The sequence below is a fragment of the Ascaphus truei genome, chromosome 3 (assembly GCF_040206685.1).
Source record: "Ascaphus truei isolate aAscTru1 chromosome 3, aAscTru1.hap1, whole genome shotgun sequence".
NCBI classification, from domain to species: Eukaryota; Metazoa; Chordata; class Amphibia; order Anura; family Ascaphidae; genus Ascaphus; species Ascaphus truei.
In genome coordinates, this window is record NC_134485.1 from 79,084,496 (window position 1) to 79,107,907 (window position 23,412).

Genomic DNA, 23,412 nt, shown 5'->3' on the forward strand with positions numbered 1-23,412 from the left:
AGGAAGGCAGGAGGAGAGTTAGGAAGAGGTGTAGGATGGGAGGTGGATACAGAGGGGATGTCCTAACGTAAAACAATACATGCATGCTGTGAAAAGCTTAAAATGTGATTTGGGTGTAATGTAATAAGAATGTTTGTAAACTGTTGCATATACATCTATATTGTTGCTAGATTCCCCCCTCCCTTTTATTATTTTATTGGAACTATTATACTACAATCAATGATCAAAGATAAAGATTGAAGAATACGAACTAAACTAGGTTTTGAAAGTTCTGTAATTACATCTATGAAGGTCCCTGACTTCGGCCATCTAAAAGGTATCACAGCTAATCTACATTACTCTAGAACCGGCTACTAGAATTTTCAACTACCAATAAGATTAGAATTACACTGACTAGAAGAAAATAGAAACCTATTCCATATTACAGAGCAAGCAGACAAGTCAAAATATTACTTAAATGGTGATTGCATTTTTCTAAGGGAGCCAATTACAATGCTATGTAGTTAAAAAAATTATTTTTTATCTTTCCGATATGTCTTTTTTCCTCTAAGTGCTCCATGGCAGCCAGAACTGAATGGGTTAATATCCCTACTTTCACAAAAGGTAGAGCAAAATGACTTCTGTCCTCCAGCATAAGAACGTCCTTCGAGGACTGTCTGACAGTTAAAATCTCTATTAATGCAAACACAGCACAAAATACCACAAACTATGAAAACACAAGATAATATTCTCTCACCGTACCCCATCCAAACTGAATAAATATAGGGAGGGAAAATACTTCTGGTTACCATGGATGACTTGGAAGAAAAATAAATCGTCCCAGCCAGTACTGAATAGAATTGACTAAAGCAGTTCGGATACGGACAGAGAGACTAAATTGCTGCTTGTAGGACTTTTCTACCAAACTTTGTATCTGTAGATGAAGATAGATTTAGTCGGTAGTGTTTAACAAACGTATGGACTGATGACCAAATGACTGCTCTACAGATTTGTTCTGGCCAAGATGTTTTTCTGTGGCTTTTCTACATTGTGCCTTTATGTTTATGGGGGAAGGCTCCCCTGAGCTCAGCTATCCCTGCTGGATACAGCTTTTTAACCATTTAGAAATTGAAACTTTGGATGCTGGTAGACCCTTTTTCTTACCCGTCGATAGGATAAAGAGACGGTCTTTTGAGTATAGCTTTTCAGAGTTTTAAGAATGTTCAGAGTATGTAGACGTTGTGTAGCTAGATAAAGTTGTGTATCATTGGCATAGAGATGATAGGTGAATCCAAATGAGTTAATGTGGTCACTCAGTGAGAGGGTATATAGAGAGAAGAGCAAGAGCCCTAAAACTGAGCCTTGAGGTACACCTAGAGTTCCATAGATGTTGAGGAGGAGTTGGCATAAGAGACACTGAAGGAATGATGAGAGGTAGGAGAAAAAACAGGTAAGGGCAGTGCCACAGATGCCAGGAGGAGAAGAGAGTTGTCAACTGAAAGCTGAGTAGAGGACAAGACGAATCAGAATAGAGTAGTTTCTTTTAGACTTGGCAATATGGAGGTCATTAGATGTGCGGAAGCCTAATTGGCGAGGGTCAAGTAGGTTATGAGAGTTAAGATGGTGAAGTATATGTAATGAGACAACCCGTTCCAGAAGTTTAGAAGCAAAAGGCAAGAGGGAGACAAGGCGAAAGTTATTGTATTGTATTGTATGTCTTTATTTATATAGCGCCATTAATGTACATAGCGCTTCACAGTAGTAATACATGTGGTAATCAAATAAATAACAGAGCATGGGAATAAGTGCTTTAGACATAAAAGTAACATTAAGGAAGAGGAGTCCCTGCCCCGAGGAGCTTACAGTCTAAATGGTAGGTAGGGAGAACGTACAGAGACATTAGGAGGGAGTTCTGGTAAGTGCGTCTGCAGGGGGCCAAGCTTTATGTATCATGTGTTCAGAATATCCACAGTGCTATTCATATGCTTCTTTAAGCAAGTGTGTCTTAAGGTGTGTCTTAAAGGTGGATAGAGAGGGTGCTAGTCAGGTACTGAGGGGAAGGGCATTCCAGAGGTGTGGGGCAGTCAGTGAAAAGGGTTTAAGGCGGGAGAAGGCTTTAGATACAAAGGGGGTAGAAAGAAGACATCCTTGAGAAGAACACAAGAGTCTGGATGGTGCATAACGAGAAATTAGGGCTGAGATGTAAGGAGGGGCAAAAGAGTGTAAAGCTTTAAAAGTGAGGAGAAGAATGGAGTGTGAGATGCGGGATTTGATCGGAAGCCAGGAGAGGGATTTCATGAGTGGAGATGCTGAGACAGATCTAGGAAAGAGTAGAGTGATTCTGGCAGCAGCGTTTAGGATAGATTGTAGGGGAGACAGGTGAGAGGCAGGAAGGCCGGACAGCAGGAGGTTACAGTAATCAAGATGGGAGAGAATGAGGGCCTGAGTCAGAGTTTTAGCAGTCGAGCAACAGAGGAAAGGGTGTATCTTTGTTATATTGCGGAGGAAAAATCAACAGGTTTTAGAAATGTTTTGAATGTGAGGGGCGAATGTGAGAGAGGAGTCGAGTGTGACCCCTAGGCAGCGTGCTTGGGCTACTGGGTGAATGATCGTAGTTCCAACAGTAATGTGGAAGGAGGTAGTAGGGCCAGGTTTGGGAGGAAGTATGAGGAGCTCTGTTTTAGCCATGTTGAGTTTAAGGCGGCGGAGGGCCATCAAGGAAGACATAGCAGAGACATTCAGAAACTTTGGTTTGTACAGCAGGTGTAAGGTCGGGTGTTGAAAATTATATTTGTGTGTCGTCAGCATAGAGGTGATAATTAAACCCAAAAGATGTTATTAGGTCACCTAGAGAGAGTGTGTACAGAGAAAAGAGAAGAGGTCCCAGGACAGAGCCCTGGGGTACCCCCACAGAGAGATCAATAAAGGAGGAGGAGGTGTTAGCAGAAGAGACACTGAAAGTACGATGGGAGAGGTAGGATGAGATCCAGAGACTGTAGGGCCTAGGGTAGTATTTTAAAAATAGGTCTAACTATAGCTTGTTTAAAAGAGATGTAAAAATAGCAGAGTACAGAGATAAGTTACCAATGTTTGCGAGGATGGGGACCATGGTAGAAACGAGAGGTTTCAGGAGATGGGAGTGAAAGTGGTTGAGGCTGCATGTGGTGGGGGGTTGAGGAGAGTAGCAGTTTCCTATGTAACTGAAGCTGAAACAAAGTCTGATGGAGGAGTATTAGAAAGGAGGATGTGGAAGGGACAGATGGAATTTCTTTGCAGATATCTGTAGCTTCCACCTTGCACTTGAAATAATTGGCAAAGTCTTTGGTGTATTGGAAGGAGTGGAACATGGTTTGGCGGGAGGTCAAAGAAGGGTGTCGAAGACAAAAGAGGTTGCATGGGTTGGATTTATGCAGAGTTAAAGCAGGACAGGATACATTTGTAGGGAAGGAAATCAGCCAGAGTGTGACAACTCCTGACGAAGCCAGCCATTCCATTGGCGAAACGCGTAGAGTGGACCCGCCCAGGAAGTGAGAGGATTGGTGCTGCGAGCTGTCAATCTGTTGCCGGACCGGAAGTGACGCGACGGAGCTGATCATGCCTACCGGAAGTGACGTGTCGCGCCGGAGACACCGCTGGAGGCGATCCCCATACTGCATGGTGCAGAGGGAGTTACAGAAAGCCTGTGAATCAGCCCATCCGGGACGTCGGCGGTGCGGTGAGCTGCGGCAACCATCTACAGTACACACTCCTTTTCACTGATATAGTGATAAAACGTTGTTATTGATTTTAAACATTGTAAGTGCACATTTTTATTATTACATAAATATCATCCTTGTACCATTGATCTGCACCATGGAGGTCTGTCTTTATCTTTCCATGTACGTCTGCACCTGATATCCTAGTCCTAGCGCTTCCTGTCTGTGTCCAGAGAGACCCACCAGACTCCACATATCCCGCCACTGTTTTTATCCTACTGACATTTTGTGAGTAGGCAGCACATAGGAGCCAAGCATCACATTTTTGCACCATTGAACATTATTGTCTGCACTTAGTGTGTTTTTTCTTTGTTGTTTTTTTCCCATATGCTCCCCCTGGGTTGAGAAAAAGAGTGTGACTACATCCAGAGGTGTTTAGCAGAACAAGTGCAAGGGCGCAGAAAATGTGTCTGTGTATTTAGCTAGCGTTGTGGGTTAGAATGCTGTGAGTGTCGACATACAGGAGGAGCATTCTGGTCAAGTGGGGAGGCAAGGATAATGTTGTAAGTTGACAAGGTGGGCAGTAGTAAAGAAAACTTTGATTTTAGGTTGGATTTCAAAGACTGAAGGTCCTAAGAGGGGAGTGGGTGAGTCAGAAGAGAGGAAGAAGGATATCCAGGTTTTAAAGTATGAAAGGAAATTGGAGTGTGAGGATGTAGAATTAGGTGGCCTATATATGACAGAAATACGCAGAGAGAGTGGAGAGAAAAGGCGAATAATATAGGCATCAAAAGATGAGAATTTCAGAGAAGCGGGTAGGGGTTGAAACTTACAGTGAGAAGAGAGAAGTATTCCTACTCCACCCCCACGTTCCAAGGGGTGAAGTGTGTGTAAGAAGGATAGCCCACTATAGTATATAGCTGCCTTCAGGGCAGAGTCCGAGTGTTAGAGGCAAGTTTCTGCCAGTGCAAAGACGTGAAGAGAGCGAGAAACAACTAAAATATAGAGGTCGATATGATAGTGCTTGGGTCTTGCCCACCCTTCTTGCTGATGTTATGGCCATCAGGAAGACTGATTTTAAGGTAAGACTTTTGATTGAAACCCTCCAGGTAAGATGATTAAGGTCTGAATTAAGTTCCCAGGTGGATATATATATATATATATATATATATATATATATATATATATATATTTTATTATTACACACACACCTGTAAACCTTCAGGAACTCTGGTAAATGGGGTATTGGGACAGACTTAAACTCCAACATATGCTTTAAGCACCCATAAGATTAAGTTCTTCCATAGCCTCTAATACACTTGGGAGGTAGAATTTCTTCTGGATTGTAGTAAAGTCTGGATAACCCTCTTAGAGAGACCCTTTTTTTAAGGTTTCTACTCAATCTCGAAGCCGCTAAGGAGAAGCCGCCTGGATGCGGATGTTGGAACAGTTCCAGATGTAGAATCATTGGGAGTGTAGAAAAGACACACAGACACAGGAAAGACCAATGTATTGACATGGCTTCCGGGTTTGGTGCTTTTAGAATACTCCACCTTGAACAGTAGAGTGGGAGCTTGTGGTTTCTGTGTGATGCCATCAGCTCTATGGGAGGCTTTCCCCATCTTGATACATGACTAGAAATATCTGGTGAGATAATTCCTATTCTTCGGGATGAAGCTTGTTTCTGCTTAAGAAGTCTGCTCCTATATTGTTGATACATGCTAAACAAACAGGTTGAAATCTTGGGGACGCAGGCCTCTTGCCTAATGAAGTATGCCAGCTGCTTCTTGCATTAACCTGGTACTTCTGGTACCGCCCCACTTGTTGATATAAGAGACTGTCGCCGAGTTGTCAAAAAGTGTAGGATGTTTCAAAAGCGAAAGATGCCTTTGAAGATGGCTTTCAGCTCTGAAACATTGCCTGGATAATCCTTCTCCTGAGTTGACCATTGCCCTTTAATGGTGATCTTCCCGAACTCCTCCAATCTGAATGCACTGGCTTCTGTAAGGATTTGACAGACTGGCAGAGCTAGCTCCCAACCCTTTCTGAGATTGCTCTGATTCTACCACCAATCTCGATCTTTTGATTGACTTATTTTCCATTTGGTTTATAACTTGTGCATATGAAACCTTGCCAATGTGACTACTTATACTGAAGCATTACATGATCCCCCGCTGGGATCTCTTTCCCCAGAAAATGTTGGATTACATTCTGGATCTTCTGTATTGTTTCTGGACGCAGAATAAATTTTCCCTTTATGGTATTGAACCGGACTCCTAGCAATCAGATTTATTGAGATGGTATCAAACAACTTTTCTCTTGATTGATGAACCAGCTGTGACTGCCCGATACTGTGTGGACTACTTGGGTATGCGTCTCTGCCTCTTTTCTTGTCCTAGTCTTGATAAGCTAGTTGTTGAGGTACATTAAATTACATTTTCTGTAAGATCTCCCATTATTTTTGTAAACGTATGTAACAGGTTTCCCCCACCCAATCGCAGATAGGCCCCCCTAGGGAAATACTACTCTGGTTACACATGGCTATAGTGTGGTGCACCTGTTGGCTTACAGGACTCCTGAGTCTCCCGCTTGATGGTATTATGGGGAATAGCATCACGACTGGCTTATGAGGTAATGCTGAGTTATACTCACTCATGGTACAGCGCCTCCATCTCTTCCAGACCCCCAGCGTAGTAGGGAGGAGTCTCTGAAAGAGAACCTCTATGTGCACCTTCTTCCCAACTGACTCCACAATCAGGACAGAAGCATTCTCTCTCTTTGGCATCCTTTATTAACAGCAGACATGGGCAGCCGCCCATCATAGTGGCTGGTCGTCTAGCCACTCATTCTCAGGTTGCCAACCCAAAGGAAGTCCCTGACCGAACACTCCCAGTCAAGGGCACTGAAAGCAGGTCTAGCTCTTCCCTTACTCCCTAATGAAGTAAGAGGTATAGTCTTCCACACCACTCCCTAGAGGGAGAGCCACAAACACTGCCAGAGCCCTGACAGGTTGCTGGATAGACTCACCTCACTCAGATGGTGAGGCACACACTCTAAATTCAGGAAATGCTGCATATTATATAGCTTCAGTAGACACCACCCCTGTGTCACTGTTAGTGGACACAGAGCCTGATGTCACTTCCTTCACTAAATAATACACAGCATATGAGGTGAGGGCAAACCCCATGATTACTCCTGGCAAACCTGCCCTTTAACAGGGATTATTGCACAGGAGGAGAAAGACATTTAACCACTAAATTACACAGGGCTACACGTATGTGGGGCTGTGGCCATGGTGAATTGAACAGGGGAACATTGGATGCAGAAATGCAAGCTTTTGATGTTCTTCATGAAATATCCCCTTCTTATCCATGTATTGGTTGTCATCTGGGCCCACTGTTCACAAAACTAGGACAAACTGCCACCCACCAGATCTTGGGATGGGGCATTGCTGACCATCAGAAGTTAGGCCTTGTAACCTAGTGCTTGCCTATTCCCAGGTGGGGATGAAACTGCGGGGCCCCTGAGGACCTTGAAAATTCTGATTGGAGATCTGCCTAAAAAAGGCCTTCCTGGTCTGTACACGTACTGTACCTTTCTTATAGGATCTGGCAGGACACAAACTATTCCCATTACAAGCACGCTTCCTGTGGAAGTCAGAAACTTTTGGCTTTGGAGAGTTTTCCTAGAATAATATTCAACTCTTTGTGACGGTGGACGTCTCCAATCAGGAAGTGGACCCGCAGTGCTGAGGTATTAACTGACCAGTGCCCAGGGACAGAGTCCTGTAAGAGTATCCATAATCAGTAAGCAGGCAGGAGGTCAGGGCTGGCGGCAGTGGTGCAAAATCCAGGCAACAAAGGGTCAGGGGAGGTGGCAGGCAGCAAGGTGTGGATCACGGTTCGGGGGACAGCAACAAGGATTCCAAATGAACAGACTAGCCTCCAGAACAGGGAAGCCACAGGGGTGGCTCACGAACAAGGGAGGCTCAGCAACAGGCTAGGCACATTAACAGGCTAGCCTCAGGAAAAGGGAAGGCTCACGAACAAGGAAGGCTCAGTAATTAGAACCCAAGGTGGCCAGGAACACAGGGAAAAATATACAATGTTCAGGCAGGGGCTGGAAGTCATTGGCTGCTATTTAAGCCCTTGAACAGGTGCAGCCAATATAGCAGGCTGCCAGTAATCAAAATGTCCACAGCAGCCAGGTACGGGCAGGTTCCAGCCAAAGACTGGACTGGAACCCTTACACGCTTCTCCAAATAAATATGATCCTGTAAATGGAAGAGTAATTCGATTTTTTTTATCAAGTGTCTGCTGACCAAGCTTTTAGCTAGAAGGCACGTCCAGCAGTTAAGACAGGTATAAATCTCTCATTGTCATTCTGATCACGCCATAAGATGCATTCAAGATTAAGTCAATGGCCAACATTTGTAGGTGAGAAGTTCCCGCTCCTTGATCTTCTAGATGCTCCAAGAAGTGAAAATTACTTTGAAGCGTTCTCTCCATCCTTCTTTCCATGCCATCCGAAAAGGAAGATCTGTCTTCTAATGAAATAGTGCTAAGGAAGCGATAGCCGCATCAACCTTTGGTGGTTTATCCCAATATTTGGTATCTTGTTCTTTGAAGGGGTACAATCTATTAAACTTGTGATTAACCGAATGTCTTCACTTAGGAGAGATTCGTTCAGAAGAAACTATATTGGTCATCGACTGGATAATAGTTGGATTTCTTTGTCATTCCTACGATGGCTCTATATGTTTTTGTTTGTATATTTGGCTACGCTCAGTAGCACGGCTTTTTGACACAAATATATATGATGTGAGAGTGGGTTTTGGGGCTCTTGAGCTTGCTGGGTTATTGCAACTATTGTTGTTTGGAGGTGTGGCCCCTCCTCCCAGGGTTTAAGCTCGCCCGGGCCCACTTTCCAATTAGCAGTTTTTATCATGTTCCTGTGTATGACAGACCCAGTATGGTCTTTCTCCCTCCAGCAAAAAAAGAGGTACATGAGGATTTTACCAGGTACCGTAGAGTTAGGACCTGCAAATTGGTCATGCCTTGATATAGGCTGCAGGCTTATAATGCTTTGGCCAAAGGGTTTAACTAAATGACCCTTACTCATGAGCAGGTTAGCACTGAAGTATTGTACTATATGTTGTGCCCTTTTTCTGCAGCTGGATGGAAGCTTGGCATCACAATTACTACAAACCGTGCCATAAATCAGAAGGACAATTCTGAACTGACCTTCAAGTCTTCTGGGCTGCAGGACTCAGGACATTACATTTGGTATTGTATCTTGTCATATAATGCAAGGAATATACTTTTGAGCGCTAAGGTTGTGTACAACTAACATTCTGTTCACTACAAACCAAGTGTTTTGTTCTCAGATAAGGCCTTTTAAGTCTTCACAGCAGGATCAGCGTCTGAGGCGCCTGTCTTATGCATCAGGAAAGGTAAAATTAGACATTACTAACGTGCAGCGTTACAAATGAGACTATAAGGGGTGTTTAAATACCTCAATTAACACCACTTCAGGCCGGTGAAAAGAAGGAAGAATCCCCATAAGCGGGTGACCCATCCCCGTCGGTGGCCTAGCCCACGCCTGGACTATGTATAAAAATACCTGTTATTTCAGAGGAGCCACTTACTGGAAGCAGGATCTGACTGACACCCACAAAGATATGGTCTTGGTCTGGTGCTGATCCAAGGTGGCAGCTGACCAGTGGGGGAAGGAGGGACCACCCAGACACGCAGGCGTAAATTCAAAGTGGCTCTCACGCCGTGCACGGTTGGCGGCATCCACGTGTTGTCCCTCCATCTCTTCTCCCGGCATGCACTTGTAGCGTGGCTCCGAGAGGCATCAGTCATGTGGGCCTGGCAAAAGGTGGTGCGAAGGTGGCCCAGAAGGATCCAAAAAATAACAAAGTAATTGCTCCGAGGTAGTAACACTCCTACATCCAGAGAGAGTAGAGCACAAATGGCAGACGATCCTCGAAAGGCGCTTAAACTTAAGGACAGGAAGTGTTTTTGCTCTACCGTTTATGGAAGTAGGAGTGCTAATCTATTCAGTACGGGCTACCATGGGGACAACGAGGAAATAACTAGAGTGTAAACCTGCAGCACGTGTTTGTTTATCTTCTTTTTTGTGTTCATAAGTACAGCATAATTTGCTTATTACTTAGGGAACATTCGGGTCAATTTTAAAACAGAAATAAATACATATAAAAGAAAATATGAGGGATGTGAGAGAGAGAGGAGAGGAAAAAGAGAGAGAGAGACGGAGAGGGTAGAGGCGTAGAGAGAGAGAGGGAGGAGGAAGGGGGGGGAAAGAATGGGAGAAGAGAGGTGTAAAAGAGGAAGGAGAGAAAGGGGGGTTAGAGAGTAAGGAGAGAGGGGGAGAGATGGAGGAGGGAGAGGGAGGTGGGGCAAAAGAAGGGAGAGAGGGGGGAAGGAGAGAGGGGATAGGGGGCAGGAAAGAGAGAGGGACAAAGATAGAGAGTTGGGGAGAGGATAGCAAGGGAGTTAGACAGAGTGGGGTATATAGAGAGAGTGAGTTAGAGTGGGGAAAGATAGAGGGGTGAGAGGAGGATACGCCGATATAAAAAATGCTGCACTGTATAATGATGCTGATTATCTATTAGCTGATAACAAATACGCCGCGCTGTATAATGATGTTGAGTATACGCTGATATTGAAACCACTACTTTTAGGGATAGTCGAAGTCAAACTGCAGAAAGGACAGGGGGAAACACAAGACAGTGTAGCAACATTCTAAGCATCATGCAAGTGTCAGCCCTAAGAAAGTGGCTAAACATTCTAAGACCAGTGTAGACATTAAGGGGCATATTTACGAAGCCATTAAATTCTATGCTATTAAATTCGAGGCTATTACATAAGACTTTACTTGAATGGGCTGTAAGGTGTCTTCTGGCGTCAGAAGGTGCATTATGACAGCACAGCTTAGTAAATATACAGTAGGCCTAAGTGCTTGATTGCATTCAGTATTGCAAATGCCATATTGTTAGGGCTAAGCGGTGACTTTTACCAGTACTCAGGTGCTACAAAATCAGGTGCTATGTAAACACAGGACAAACTTCAGTGCCTTTGCATTTGGATTTCATTGATCCATTTGTTGACAGAAAGCGGCCTTATGGAATATCTATCACGTCACATAGTTAAGGAGTAGAAGTCAAGATAACAATTACAGTGCGCTGCACTCACTCTGGCAATAACAGTAGTATCCCAGTTTGGGCTGGCGTTTTCTGTTTGTTCTACACTTCCCCCTGCTGGGCAAAGCGTTACAACTTTTGAAACTGGAATTTTCTTAAAAGGATTGGAATTAGAGATGAGGCTGGTGTTATTACATACGTAGCAAGGAGTACAAAAGGGATACAAAATGTAGTCTTGCTGCAGGACCTAATCAAAGCGCCAGCAGGAGAATCGCCCACTATCAGCCACATGCAAAAAAGGGGGCAGGGTTAACATGATATTTCACCCGCGGTAGCGGGAGCAATAACGTCTGCTACATCTGTACCACCAACACCTCTATTCCGAACTCTGTGTAATACGAACATCAAATCACTCTCTCTCTCTCCGGCCAGGAGTCATCACAGAGCGATCCGCAGCCAAATCGGTGACATCAACCACTGACTTTGTCAGGTATCGCAGATTCGGTTGTGACTCCCGCCCTCTGTCTCTCTAACTGATTCTTTATCTATATGCTTCAAATCCCAACTGACACCCTCAATATTCCGAGCTTGTCCTCAGTAGTATTTGTGTTGTCATGTACTGCATGTCACCCCCTCTAAGCGGTTATCCATTAAAATAGCGGAGATCGGGGCACTATTGCACGGAAACTCCCATTCAAGTCAATGGCAGTTTAACCTGTTGAGTGCCGGTGGTCGGACACACGTCACCGCTTGTGATTACACTGTCACTGATGAGTCTTCCCCTTCAGTTCCACTTAGTGACAGATCGCATGCACAGAACATGATTTTCCCTACAAAAACAAGCAGGGAATTTAGGACTGAACAACTATGTTATGGGGCACCCCAAAGGGTAAATGTATAACCACCTTAGATATGAGTGACGTTCAATGTCATTGATTTATTTTGGGATGAGGGTACTTTTGTCAAAGACTAGGTAGCAAATGACCACATTTTTGTATGTAATTACCAGGGAGGCCCAGTTGCAAGCACTGTCCTAAGGTCAGGATTTACCCAGCGTTGATGTGGGGTATCCCACCCCGATCCGGCGTTAACGGTCATTGACTTAAATGGCAGATAATGTCTGATTGGGGCACTTCGGAAATCTGTGATGGTACTAGGTGACGTGCATTACTATTTCTTTCTCATTTACAAACCCCGAGTTCCTTTAGAATTTCCAAATCTATCATTCCACTTCCATTTTCAAGGAGAAAAATGATTAAAAATGCTCTCAATCTTTTTTTTTTAACGCGATATCTAACAGGTACAGTATAGCATTCCTTGCACAGTACCACTCTTTTTTTTTTTAAAGCATTATGACCTCTGTTTGCAAGAATTGGTTATGTACAGGCATACCCCGGTTTAAGGACACTCACTTTAAGTACACTCGCGAGTAAGGACATTTCGCCCAATAGGCAAATGGCAGCTCACGCATGCGCCTGTCAGCACGTCCTGAACAGCAATACTGGCTCCCTACCTGTACCGAAGCTGTGCGCAAGCGGGGAGACTATAGAGCCTGTTACAAATGCATTATTTACATCAGTTATGCACATATATGACAATTGCCATACAGTACATGCATCAATAAGTGGAAAAAAGGTAGTGCTTCACTGTAAGTACATTTTCGCTTTACATACATGCTCCGGTCCCATTGCGTACGTTAATGCGGGGTATGCCTGTACTCGTAACAAGGCTGGGACAATTCATTATAAATCCAGTGATCTGGTATGTTTTCATGATTATGCAAAATGAATGCTAGGTTTCAAGATATTTCCCAGCTACTGCCGGGGCATACAGAGCCTCTATTCATTTGATGTTTACATTTATGTATGTAGCCCTCTTCCCCCACCCTATGGAAGATGGTGTTGCTACAGGTGCGTAGTGGTGCATAGTGCCTGTTTGGCTTGCAGGAGAGCTGAGGTTCCACCAATGTTGTGGGGGAAACAGGACAGGCTTTTGTGGAAGTTGCATATTTCCTTCTCTGATGATGCCAGCACCTCCATCTTCAGCAGGCTCCAGGAGTGCTGGAGGCAGTCCCTGCAGAAGCACTATTCCCATACTCCCACTGAGAGACTGCAGACTCAGGCCAGGAGTGTGTTTGAACAGAGGACAGATTTATTCAGCAATCAGTATACCATAGCTATACACCGATTGCAGACTGGTTTTAGGTTCCAGACCTCTGGATGGTCCTTTGGTCAGCTTTGAGGCATGAGGACTTCCCAGCTGCCTTTGCTATGCTGCAGCCCGCTAGCTGGGGACTGATAATCTAGTCCCACCCTAGAGAGTGAGACTACACTACTGACTCAATTTAGAGTTTCAGCTTCTGAAGTATAGAGGGGGAAGGTACAAGTCTGATCCCCTGATTGGGCAGAACACAGACCCTGTCCCACCTCCACCCCTGTCAGTCAAGGACGCTGCTGGGGGTGGGGAAAACCCAAGATAGAGCCGGGCACTGCCTGTATTTTCCAGGACTTACATGTCAGGGAGGGCAGACTGGTAGCCAGACCAGGCATGGCTACACGTAAAATACAACAAAAATATAAATAATTCATAGATGGATGTGGATACCTAACAGTCTGTATTCTCAAATTTCCTCAAAGAAAGGGCATATGCTGTTTTCATTTTTGTTTCATAAAAAAACTGCTGACATACAGTTGAAGTGTTAAGATGATACATTTTGTGTTAAAATGGTCAAAAGAAGAAAAAACACACAAAAAGAGACAATGAGAATGTATTATATGCTCTTTACTTAAAGCATATTCGATCAAGAAAAGGGACCTAGTATGCCATAGGGGCTATTTAAAATTAATGTCATGTCCATATTTGCCTATTAACCCTTTGGGTTTCCCTGGAACCCAATGATGCAGTAACTAGTCATAATCATTGCTCATTTTTGTAGGGGAGATCTCTGGCACTCAAAGGGTTATAGCCATGATGCAGAAATTCAAATTGAAAGGCTTGCATTAGTGCATTGGGAATATAGTTGAATCCACGTTTCTATTTTTTTTTTAGGACCTTACCATACAGTACCTTGCTGTGTAAACTCTGCTTGCTTTGATTCCAGTTCCTGGGTTAGTTCTAGGACAAAAAGAGACAGAATATCATGTTAGTAGGTCAGACCTCAAGGTGAAAGGTAGAGGACATTAGCAGCAGTCATTGATAATTTACAGTTCCTAGCCACCCCACTCCAGTTACTAATCTGTTGACTGGATCAACCAAAAAGTTAAAACTTCTGGCTAGAATGTAAGGCTAAGGCCCCGCTGCCTCAGACCACGCGCCCGCACTGCAGACAGGCGGCGCGTGGAGAGGTACTTGACCGCTATCTGCGGTCTGTAGGGAGCGGGAGCTGGAGCAGGGGGCGTGGCCAAAACGGGTCGGTAGGAGCAGCAATGACGTCGGGGGGCGTGGCCATCACTGTGTGCCAGGGGGTTCCCTCCCCCGCCTCCCCACTCCCCGACGCCTCCCTGAGGAGAGAGTCTGTTGGAGGGAGCAGGGGGGCTCCCTTGGTGCTGCAGCTGCCTTCCCCGCTCCCCGAAGCCTCCTCTCCTCATTGCCAGGGGTTCCCTCCCCCTCGTGCATCTGCAGACACAGAGGAGAGAGTCTGTGGGAGGGAGCTGGGGGGCTCCCTTGGTGCTGGTGCTGCAGCTGCTTTCCCCGCTTCCCGAAGCCCTCCCCTCCTCCTCTCCGAAGCCCTCCCCTCCTCCTCTCCGAAGCCCTCCCCTCCTCCTCTCCGAAGCCCTCCACACCACGTGACGCGTCGCCGCCTGGGATTACAATTCTCTTGCATCCCCTGCCAGATGACGCGTCACAGTGTGTAGTGAGCCGTGCAGGGAGGAGGGACTGGGACCTGCTCGGGAGGATACCATCAGATGGTAAGTAGCGCGCACGCAGCCGCGCGCGCCGCCGGACGCAGCGGGACCAAAGCCTAACTATTCAAGAGCTCTGCAGTGAAAGTGGACGGCTGCCTTTCCAACTATTGTAGGAAAAGGAGACTGAAAAGTACTGCCTTAACACCATTGTCCAACCAATTTCTGGAACTTGTCTGATGTAACTGACACAATTAGATGGTATTTCTAGAAAATACTTAAATGGGTGACACTTTCATAATATTAGCATGATAGCTTATTTGAATGGCATTTGCTGAGTTTTAATGAATAACTCCATAAGGATAAAAATGCGTTGCGCATTTAAAATGAATGACTAGTAAATAATTAGGTTTCAGTTGGATTCTCCAAATAATAATGCCTCAGTAATGTGCTCTGATATGTACCAGTTTTGTATATCCATTCCTATAACAACAATGGAAATGTGTAGTTTATAGTAATGTACAGTATAACGAGATTCTGCAAATAGATCTATTGTGAAAATGACCTTCTCAAGTGCTAGAACATTTATAACTGTTTTCATTAGTGAAGCAGCAATGCCCTCCAAATGTATGTAGAGATAAATTAGTATTATGATCCGCAAAAAACAGCCTTTTTTCAAATATTCAAAACAATAAAGTAGTTATGGAAGGATTCAATACCAGGGATCCTTGTTTCGGCATGATGATACATGATGACACATAAAACAAGACTGTGTGATGTGCAGCTGAAATAACACAATTAATAATAATAATAATTTATCTATATATAATATATATATACAGGCATACCCCGGTTTAAGGACACTCACTTTAAGTACACTCGCGAGTAAGTACATCTCGCTCAATAGGCAAACGGCAGCTCGCGCATGCGCCTGTCAGCACGTCCTGAAAAGCAATATGGGCTCCCTACCTGTACCGAAGCTGTGCGCAAGCGGGGAGACTATAGAGCCTGTTACAAATGTGTTATTTCCATCTGTTCTACACGTATAGGACAATTGCAGTACAGTACATGCATCGATAAGTGGAAAAAGTTAGTGCTTCACTTTATGTACATTTTCGCTTTACATACATGCTCTGGTCCCATTGCGTATGTTAATGCGGGGTATGCCTATCTATATATATATATATATATATATATATATATATATATATATATATACATGTAGAGGTATCAGTACCGTGTTAGCCGAGCTTCAATAATCAAAAAATAAATAGATGATACCGTTCTGTGGCTAACGAAATGCTTTTATTTTATATATATTTTTTACAGTGTTCGACAAACCTATACATTTGCTCGCCCCGGGCGAGTGGATTTAACCCCCGGGCGAGTAAATATTGGCCACCTAGTAGATTTTTTTGTGTGGCGAGTAGATTTTTTGCTGATTTGTCAACCACTATATATATATATATATATATATATATATATATATATATATATATATATATATATATATATCCCTGGTGAAGTTCACAGGACGTCACAAGGGCCGGCATGTGTGTAGCCCTTATTATGTTTATGTGAACGTCAATCCTATAATGCTCGTTCCTAAGGGAGAGAGTGTCTACAGCTCTCAGGAACATGTGTATCCAATTGGAATGAACCTGGAGGACATACTCTTTAATTCCCAATGTCAGGGGCAGATCACAACCATACGCTTGCTACACAAGGAACCTCATGGTAACGATGACAGAATGTCCATCCTGCTCAAATGCTTTCGACATTGCGCCACTGAAAGGAGTAAGATAAAATTTCTCATCTCCTAAGGGAACCCCATCCAGACCAGCTTTTAGTAACAACCAGTTAATTAGAAAGAACACATATGTACTTCATTAATTTGTTCATTTGTGATTGGTTACTACCTCATCAAAAATGACTTGGCTATTGTTCGATCCATTCTCAAGAATAAGACCCTTGACCCTACCCCCACTTCTAGGTATCACACTATTTCTCTTGCCTTTCCCACTAAACATCTAGAACGCCTTGTTTCTTCACATATACTTCATTTCCTCATAACCTACTAGACCATCTCCAATCAGGCATCCACACTACATACTCAACCGAAACCATACTTGCCAAAGTAGCAAATGACCTCCATGCTGCCAAATGTCAAGGACACGTCTCCATTCTGATTCTTCTTGACCTTCCCTTTGCATTTGATAAGGTTGACCACCCTCTTCAACCTCTTGGCATCTATGTCACTTCTCTCTGCTGGTCCCCTTAGTGTGTCAAGCCAACCCCTCTTCTAAATCTACAGTATGGATATCTTGGTTGGTGTATCCCAAGGCTCTGTTTTAAGTCCCCTACTTTTCTATCTATGGCCCAGATCCACCAAGCTCAAGAAACTCGGGGCTCATAACATACTGTTATCAAAACTAATAACGAACATTACAGTATGTTCCTAGAGGTTAACGTAAATTTACAAAGCTAATTATGTGCAAATAGTGATCTCATTAGCATAGCCTTAAACATCATGTTAGCACAGCTAAGCTTCAAATAATGACGTTCATTCCCTACAGAGCTTAAAATATGGGCTTTGCGAGAGAAAGAAACACATTAGCACTTAACAAGGTATTAACATAACTGAGCTCTGTGTATCTGGGTCTATATACGCTCTTTCTGGGTGACCTCTTCAACCCGTTCGGCCTCAGCTGTCATCTGTATGCTGATGACAACTATATTGTTTTGCACCTGACCTTACACCCGAAGTAAAGTCACAAATCACAGATTGCCTTTCAGCAGTCTCTGATTTGAGGCCCTTTGTCATCTCAAACGCTATATGTCTAAGAAAGAGCTCCGCATACTCGCTGCCATAATAGGCTCCATTGTTTCCTTCTCCATTACAGTCAATAACACTACTATTCACCCAGTCTTGCAAATACTTTGCTTAGGGGTTACATTCGACTCCTCCCTCTCCTTCTCCGCCTATATAAACGCTATTACTAAATATTGCCTTTTTCCCATCCGCAACATTGCAAAGATTCATCCCTACCCCTGCTCCTTCACTATTTAAACTCTAATGCATGCCTTATTCTCTCTCCTATTGATTCCTGCAACATTATTTTATCTGGCGTCCCTGCCTCACACATCTCTCCATTTCAATTTGTTTAAAATGCTGCAGCTAAAATAGTTTCCTGCTGTACTAGACTTGTATTTGCTTGTGACTTCCTGAACTCTCCCGGCTTCCCATTAATCTCTGTATAGACTACAACCAGGTACAAAACAGCACAGTGTACAGCAAATAGAAATACCACTTGTGAGCACATTCACATGTCTCAGACAGGTCTGCAACGCTGCCTTTCCCTATTATCTCTTAGCATACAATGCTTCCACTGCAGCCAGGGATTCTGGGTAATGACATGTGTAGCCCCGGTGCCCTCCGGCTCCCAGAGACCCCCCTCACGAAGTGCCGAGCGGTCGTGGGTGCCGCCGGAGGCAGCGACGGACCCGCCGGCACAGCACGAAGGTGGGGGCCAGTGCAAGGAGCGCTCCGAGTCCCGGCGGCGCACCCGGCTAGCGGAGGCCGCCATGAAGGTTGCGCGAGCGTGTGAGTGATCGCGCATGCGCGGGGACAGTCAGGGAGTTGCGACGGCCTTTGGAGACTCGCGCATGCGCAGGAGAATCGCGCACGCGGCCCCAAGGGATTAGCAGCCTCCACGGGACAACAACTCCCATGAGGCATAGAGAGGCAGGCACCAGGTGCCTCAAGGTGGCCAATGAGAGACCAGGATTCCCAGACAGGCAGATAGATACATTTCGCGGGCTTTGGAGCACGGCAGTTGGAGCTGGGAGCAGGAAGGGGAAGGAAGGGTGTAGGGAGCAAGTGGCTCCTACACCAGGTAAGGTTCCCCAGATCCCAGGCAGGCCCCAACTCCCCACTAGGTTAGTGGGTAAGTACTGAGGGATGGCCCCTAGGTTAGGGACCCTGCCCTTAGGTGTGTGTGGTGTGCAGTCTTGTCAGTGTCACGGCTGTCAGTGCTGTGAGGGCTGACAAGAAGGCATCATGTGTGTGTGCAGCACGTTTGCTGCAGGTACCAAGCAGGTTGCAGTGCATTGCTGCAGGTGCTGTGAGTATTAGGTAGAAGTTAGTCAGAGGGGACCCGGGTGGTGAAGGGAGAGGTAGTGTGGGTGCAGGGGGTCAATGACCCACCTGCATAGGACAGGCTACCTCATAGGCCCCTATGAGTGTTCCCTGAAGTCACTTAAGGTTGCTGTGTTCTAGGGATGGCCTATAGTAGCCGCGAGCATCACCCTTACTGAGTACCAGCTAGGGACATAGGGAGAAGAGTGCGGAGCAGGTTTGCTGGCGAGTCGTCTGGGACCAGACGGCTGGACATTGAGACCCAGGAGGCAGACCGAGATCCGCCTGACCCTTTTCGAAGAGGTACCGGTCACCGCCGTGACCGGAAGGTACTATAACAACAAGTGCACCAACACCGGTCACCAGACGCTGATCCCGCCTTAGGCTCAACTATTTAAGGACACTAGCGAGTGGCTAGAGGATCGAGCCTATACCAACATATTGCTATACATGGACACGGTGTGTGGGGCACTGCGGTGAGGGGACGTAGACGTACTCCTGATGAGTGAGGGAGCCGCTAAGGTTATACCGTTAGAGTATAAGTGTACATGTTATGTGTTATTGCCACCCTTCGTTATCATAGTAAAGGCATTGGTTGTTATACATGCTGAGTGTGTGTGTATTAATATATATTGTCCTGCGAGGAACCACTCCCTCTCTGGTGGGAGCCATCGCAGGTGGAGGCGCTGCACCGAGTACAGGGTTACTCATATTGTACTTGCCCCAGGTTCCCCACGGCGGAAGCTCAGCCCTCCTGTGAGCCTAACAGGTAAAGCACCACACCAGGTAACATTAGGTTCCCCTTACATACGCCATATATGCGATTGGGTGGGGGAAGACCCGTTACACATGCAACTGAGCACACAGTGTGTCACCTTTTTCGTCTGTATATATGTAATCAAAGGGAATCAAAAGGAATTTCTAATAGCTATTTTCCATTCTCTATTAGGTTGCCCTAAGAGAATCACATTTCCAAGAAGGCCAATTTAAAACTGTCAAAATTCCCTCAAAGCAGCTAGAATGCGTTCAATTGAATATATTATGTGGCTAATCCATTTGTCACGTCCGACTGAAATGGAAAAAAATTATTTACTTGTGCAGCTGAGGCTATGGGTAGCCTGACAAAAAACGAAATATATACTCCACAATTCTGCTGGGTATTTTATAACTGACTAGAACTCTGCTTGAAGCATGAACGACTTGTAATGTGATTAATGCTTAATCATATGCCTCTCCCTTCATTCATAGTGGAGGATTGTGGGTTTATGAGGACTCAAGCCACAGCAAGAAGCTATGCAAACCTACTTGCTTATCATCTGAAGGTATAATGTAAATGACCCCATTCTGTGAACATGCAGGGCTGCAGCAAAACCAGTCCATTAAAACACAGGGGGGTGGTGGGGGGGGGGGGGGGAAGCAGGAATCTTGGCTTGAGTTACTTGTGTTTACAGCTCCTGTATGTAGGCAAGATTATTCACAAGCACATCTGGGTAATAAACCTCATACCTTGTACTTGGAAAGATGTGACTCTGGCTATATGGGAATCTTCGGTAGGTGAATATTGGTGCCTATAGCGTTAGTGACAACAACAATAATATGTGAATAACAACAATAATAATATCAGTGCAATAATAATAAAAAAATATAAGTCCAATATACTTGAAGTCCAGCTGCTGCCTAAAAAGTCAGGCTGGTTCTCTTGCAACCAGAATAGAACTGTAGTGTGGAAACAGACCTCTATGGCGCCTGGATAGATAATAATAAACCTAAGAGAAAGAACTCAGCTAGTAGCACTCTATAACAACCATTCCAATTTACCCACTTCGAGTTATAGAGTGCTCCTAGCTGAGTTCTTTCTCTTAGGTGTATTATTATCAGTATATTTCTCGGCACAGCACCATTTCTCACAAATTAATAATTCATGGCATACAGTTGAGCAGAGGTCACTGTTCCCCTCCCTCCCCCCCCCTCCCCTACCTAGTATACTGCCTGGATAGATAAACGTTAAATGAAGATATCTTAGTGGTAGCCAGGCCCATTCCAGTGTCGATTTCTTCTGGATCCCCTCCTGTTCTGCAGGTTCCTCTAAAGCCGCGGTGACGAGTCCGAGGAGTCGGAACCGCAAAGCTGATTGGAGACGCCGGCAGCCATGTCAAGCTACTAGCCGGGGAGAGAATCACTTAAGAATTCTACCTAGAAAAGGCGCATGTCCTATGAGCTTTTCCTAAGTAGAAAAATACTGAATTCAAGTGTATGGTGTTACATGTGTGCACCATTTTATGCTGAGATTGCGTTAGCGATATTTTTTATTTATTACTTACTTATTCATTCTTTTTGAATTACACTGCCCAGCTCATCACTGATCATCAGAGTTATCACACACACTGTATTATTTGAGATAATGCACTATTGCGGCATGTCCTGTCTTTTTGTCTCCCTTCCACAAGGATTTAGCCAGTGAGCTTTGCTGCAGTGATGTAAAAGAACCTGCAGAACAGGAGCGGATCCAGAAGAATCGGCACCGGAATGGGTCTGGCTCCCACTAAGATATCTTCATTTAAGGTTTATCTATCCTGGGGCCATAGAGGTCTGTTTCCACACTATAAGGGAATCTTGTTGCCAAAACAGAATCTAGAAACTGTCAGCTTTCTATATTAAAATATCGTTGGACAATTACACAAAGATGTAGGTTACAGCTGACATTTATTGCTGTGCTTCCATAATGGTCATCCTGTAGATACAGATATAATTCAAGGCATATTTCCCTAAAATTACAAGACTCTAGAAAGACATGTTTATGGATTGGCAGATTCTACAGTATATTTAGACAACAAATTCACAGCATAGTTGTAGGGTCTAAACTGAGCAACACTATTCTACTTCACTCACCATGAAGTGCCTTTGTGCCAACTATCTAAAATGAGTACTTCTTGAAAATGAATGTTTTTTTCATTTGTCCTATAAAACAGTTCTTGAAGTGTTTGGTTCCCTACTAGTTTAGATACTGAACTTAGAAATGTGAAAATATCAGGGCAGGGCGGTGTCGTTGTGCAGTCACAGAAGTTCTATTAGTAGATACACCCTTAGACTGTACACATGATGCAAGTTCAATGCACAGAACACGACACTAAAACATACATAGTATTATTATTTTGGTGCATTTATTCTCTGGTCATTCGATGAGATGGGCACAAAACTCCCCTTGCATGCAGTGGAGATGTTGCTTTTTGTTCAGAAGTATAGTGGGATGCAAGGATCAAGATATGAAAGGTTAGCAGATTATAGTGAATCATTTTGTTCAGAAACACTGCATGTGTATTGTAGGCTCTGAAACGGAACTCAAAAATCAAAATGCCAATGCATTCAACAGTGAAAAGCCAAAGAACACAGAAGCCGGTGACATGCAGAATTATCATACAGGAGTCAATGGAAGATGGAGGCTGAAAGTCTGAATCAATAACAGGTCACCTTGAGGGCAATAAATGAGTGGAGTAAATTGATACTACAAACATATACAGATTCCAGTTCCATTATTGAAAGTGATTGCGCCTAGAATGTATAGTCTTTCAAATGAGGTATTCCACTGCAAAACCAACAAAGGCATAGCTACTGTAACTGACATTTTCATGTGATTCTCCACCTCAACTTTCATCAGGATTCTTTTGAAGAAAGGTTTTAAAATCCTTCAAGCTCTTCTGATGCTGAACTATCTGTAAACCTTTGTTACAGTATACTGACAGTGGTGAACAGGAAATATTAGAATAGATCTAATGCAAGCACATTGTTTTATGGATCATCAGTCTTTTTCCACAACAACACTTATATATTTTTTTATTAGTTACAGTTTTCACAGGCTATGAGGATGAACATGCCTAAGGGCGCGTCCATAGCAGGGGAAGCCGCGCTGAGCCGTGCGGATGCTCCGCGCTGAGCCCCGGCATCCTCAATGAGGATGTCTTTAGAGGGGGCTCACGCGAGCGTCCGCAGGCGTGCTGAGGAGTTGGATTTTTCAGCCGACAGCCAAACTGTTTTTCAGCGCGAGCCTCAGCGTCAGCGCGGTTCAGCACTGCTCCCACCTCTATGGACGCAGCCTAACGGAGGACCCTAATGAAAGTCTGGTTTTATAACATGTGATTGGAACATTGCGTTGTCTCATAATCCCTTCCATCAATGGGATATCTTACTGCTTGGTAACACTTAGGAAATATAGGCTATATTTACTAAGCCACGCTGGAAGCCACCTTGCAGCTAATTCAAGTAAATAATTCAGGCGAATGAGCTGGAAGGTGTATTCTCTTGACAGAAGGTGTCTTGTGGAATAGTACCGCTTGGCAAATATGGGCCATCTCTTGCCTCTGTGCTACTGGTACCAAAATTAGAGTGCATGTGCTCTGGAGCCAGTCCTCATTTTGCCTGATGACCAGTCTCTTGAGCAAGGAATAAAGATTTTAGGAAAAACATAAAATATTAAATGCATGTTTTTCATTTGTAGGCGTCGTGGGGGCGAAATTGCGCTGCACATGTTTCAAACACGATCGTATGATGGCATTTTCTTATTGCTGATCAATCATTTATTTAATGAAGGCCAGT

The 23,412-nt window shown here is 44.4% G+C and overlaps 1 protein-coding gene across 4 annotated transcripts in view; it reads right to left on the bottom strand.

Moving 5' to 3' along the window:
* CCDC92B (coiled-coil domain containing 92B) overlaps positions 1-23,412 on the bottom strand; it is a 61,964-nt gene that overhangs the window by 6,404 nt on the left and 32,148 nt on the right. For 2 of the 4 annotated variants that reach the window (XM_075594375.1, XM_075594374.1), the window contains exon 3: positions 13,909-13,956. In XM_075594375.1, the coding sequence (XP_075450490.1) occupies positions 13,909-13,956 (48 nt within the window). The other 2 variants (XM_075594376.1, XM_075594377.1) reach the window with 2 other exon arrangements.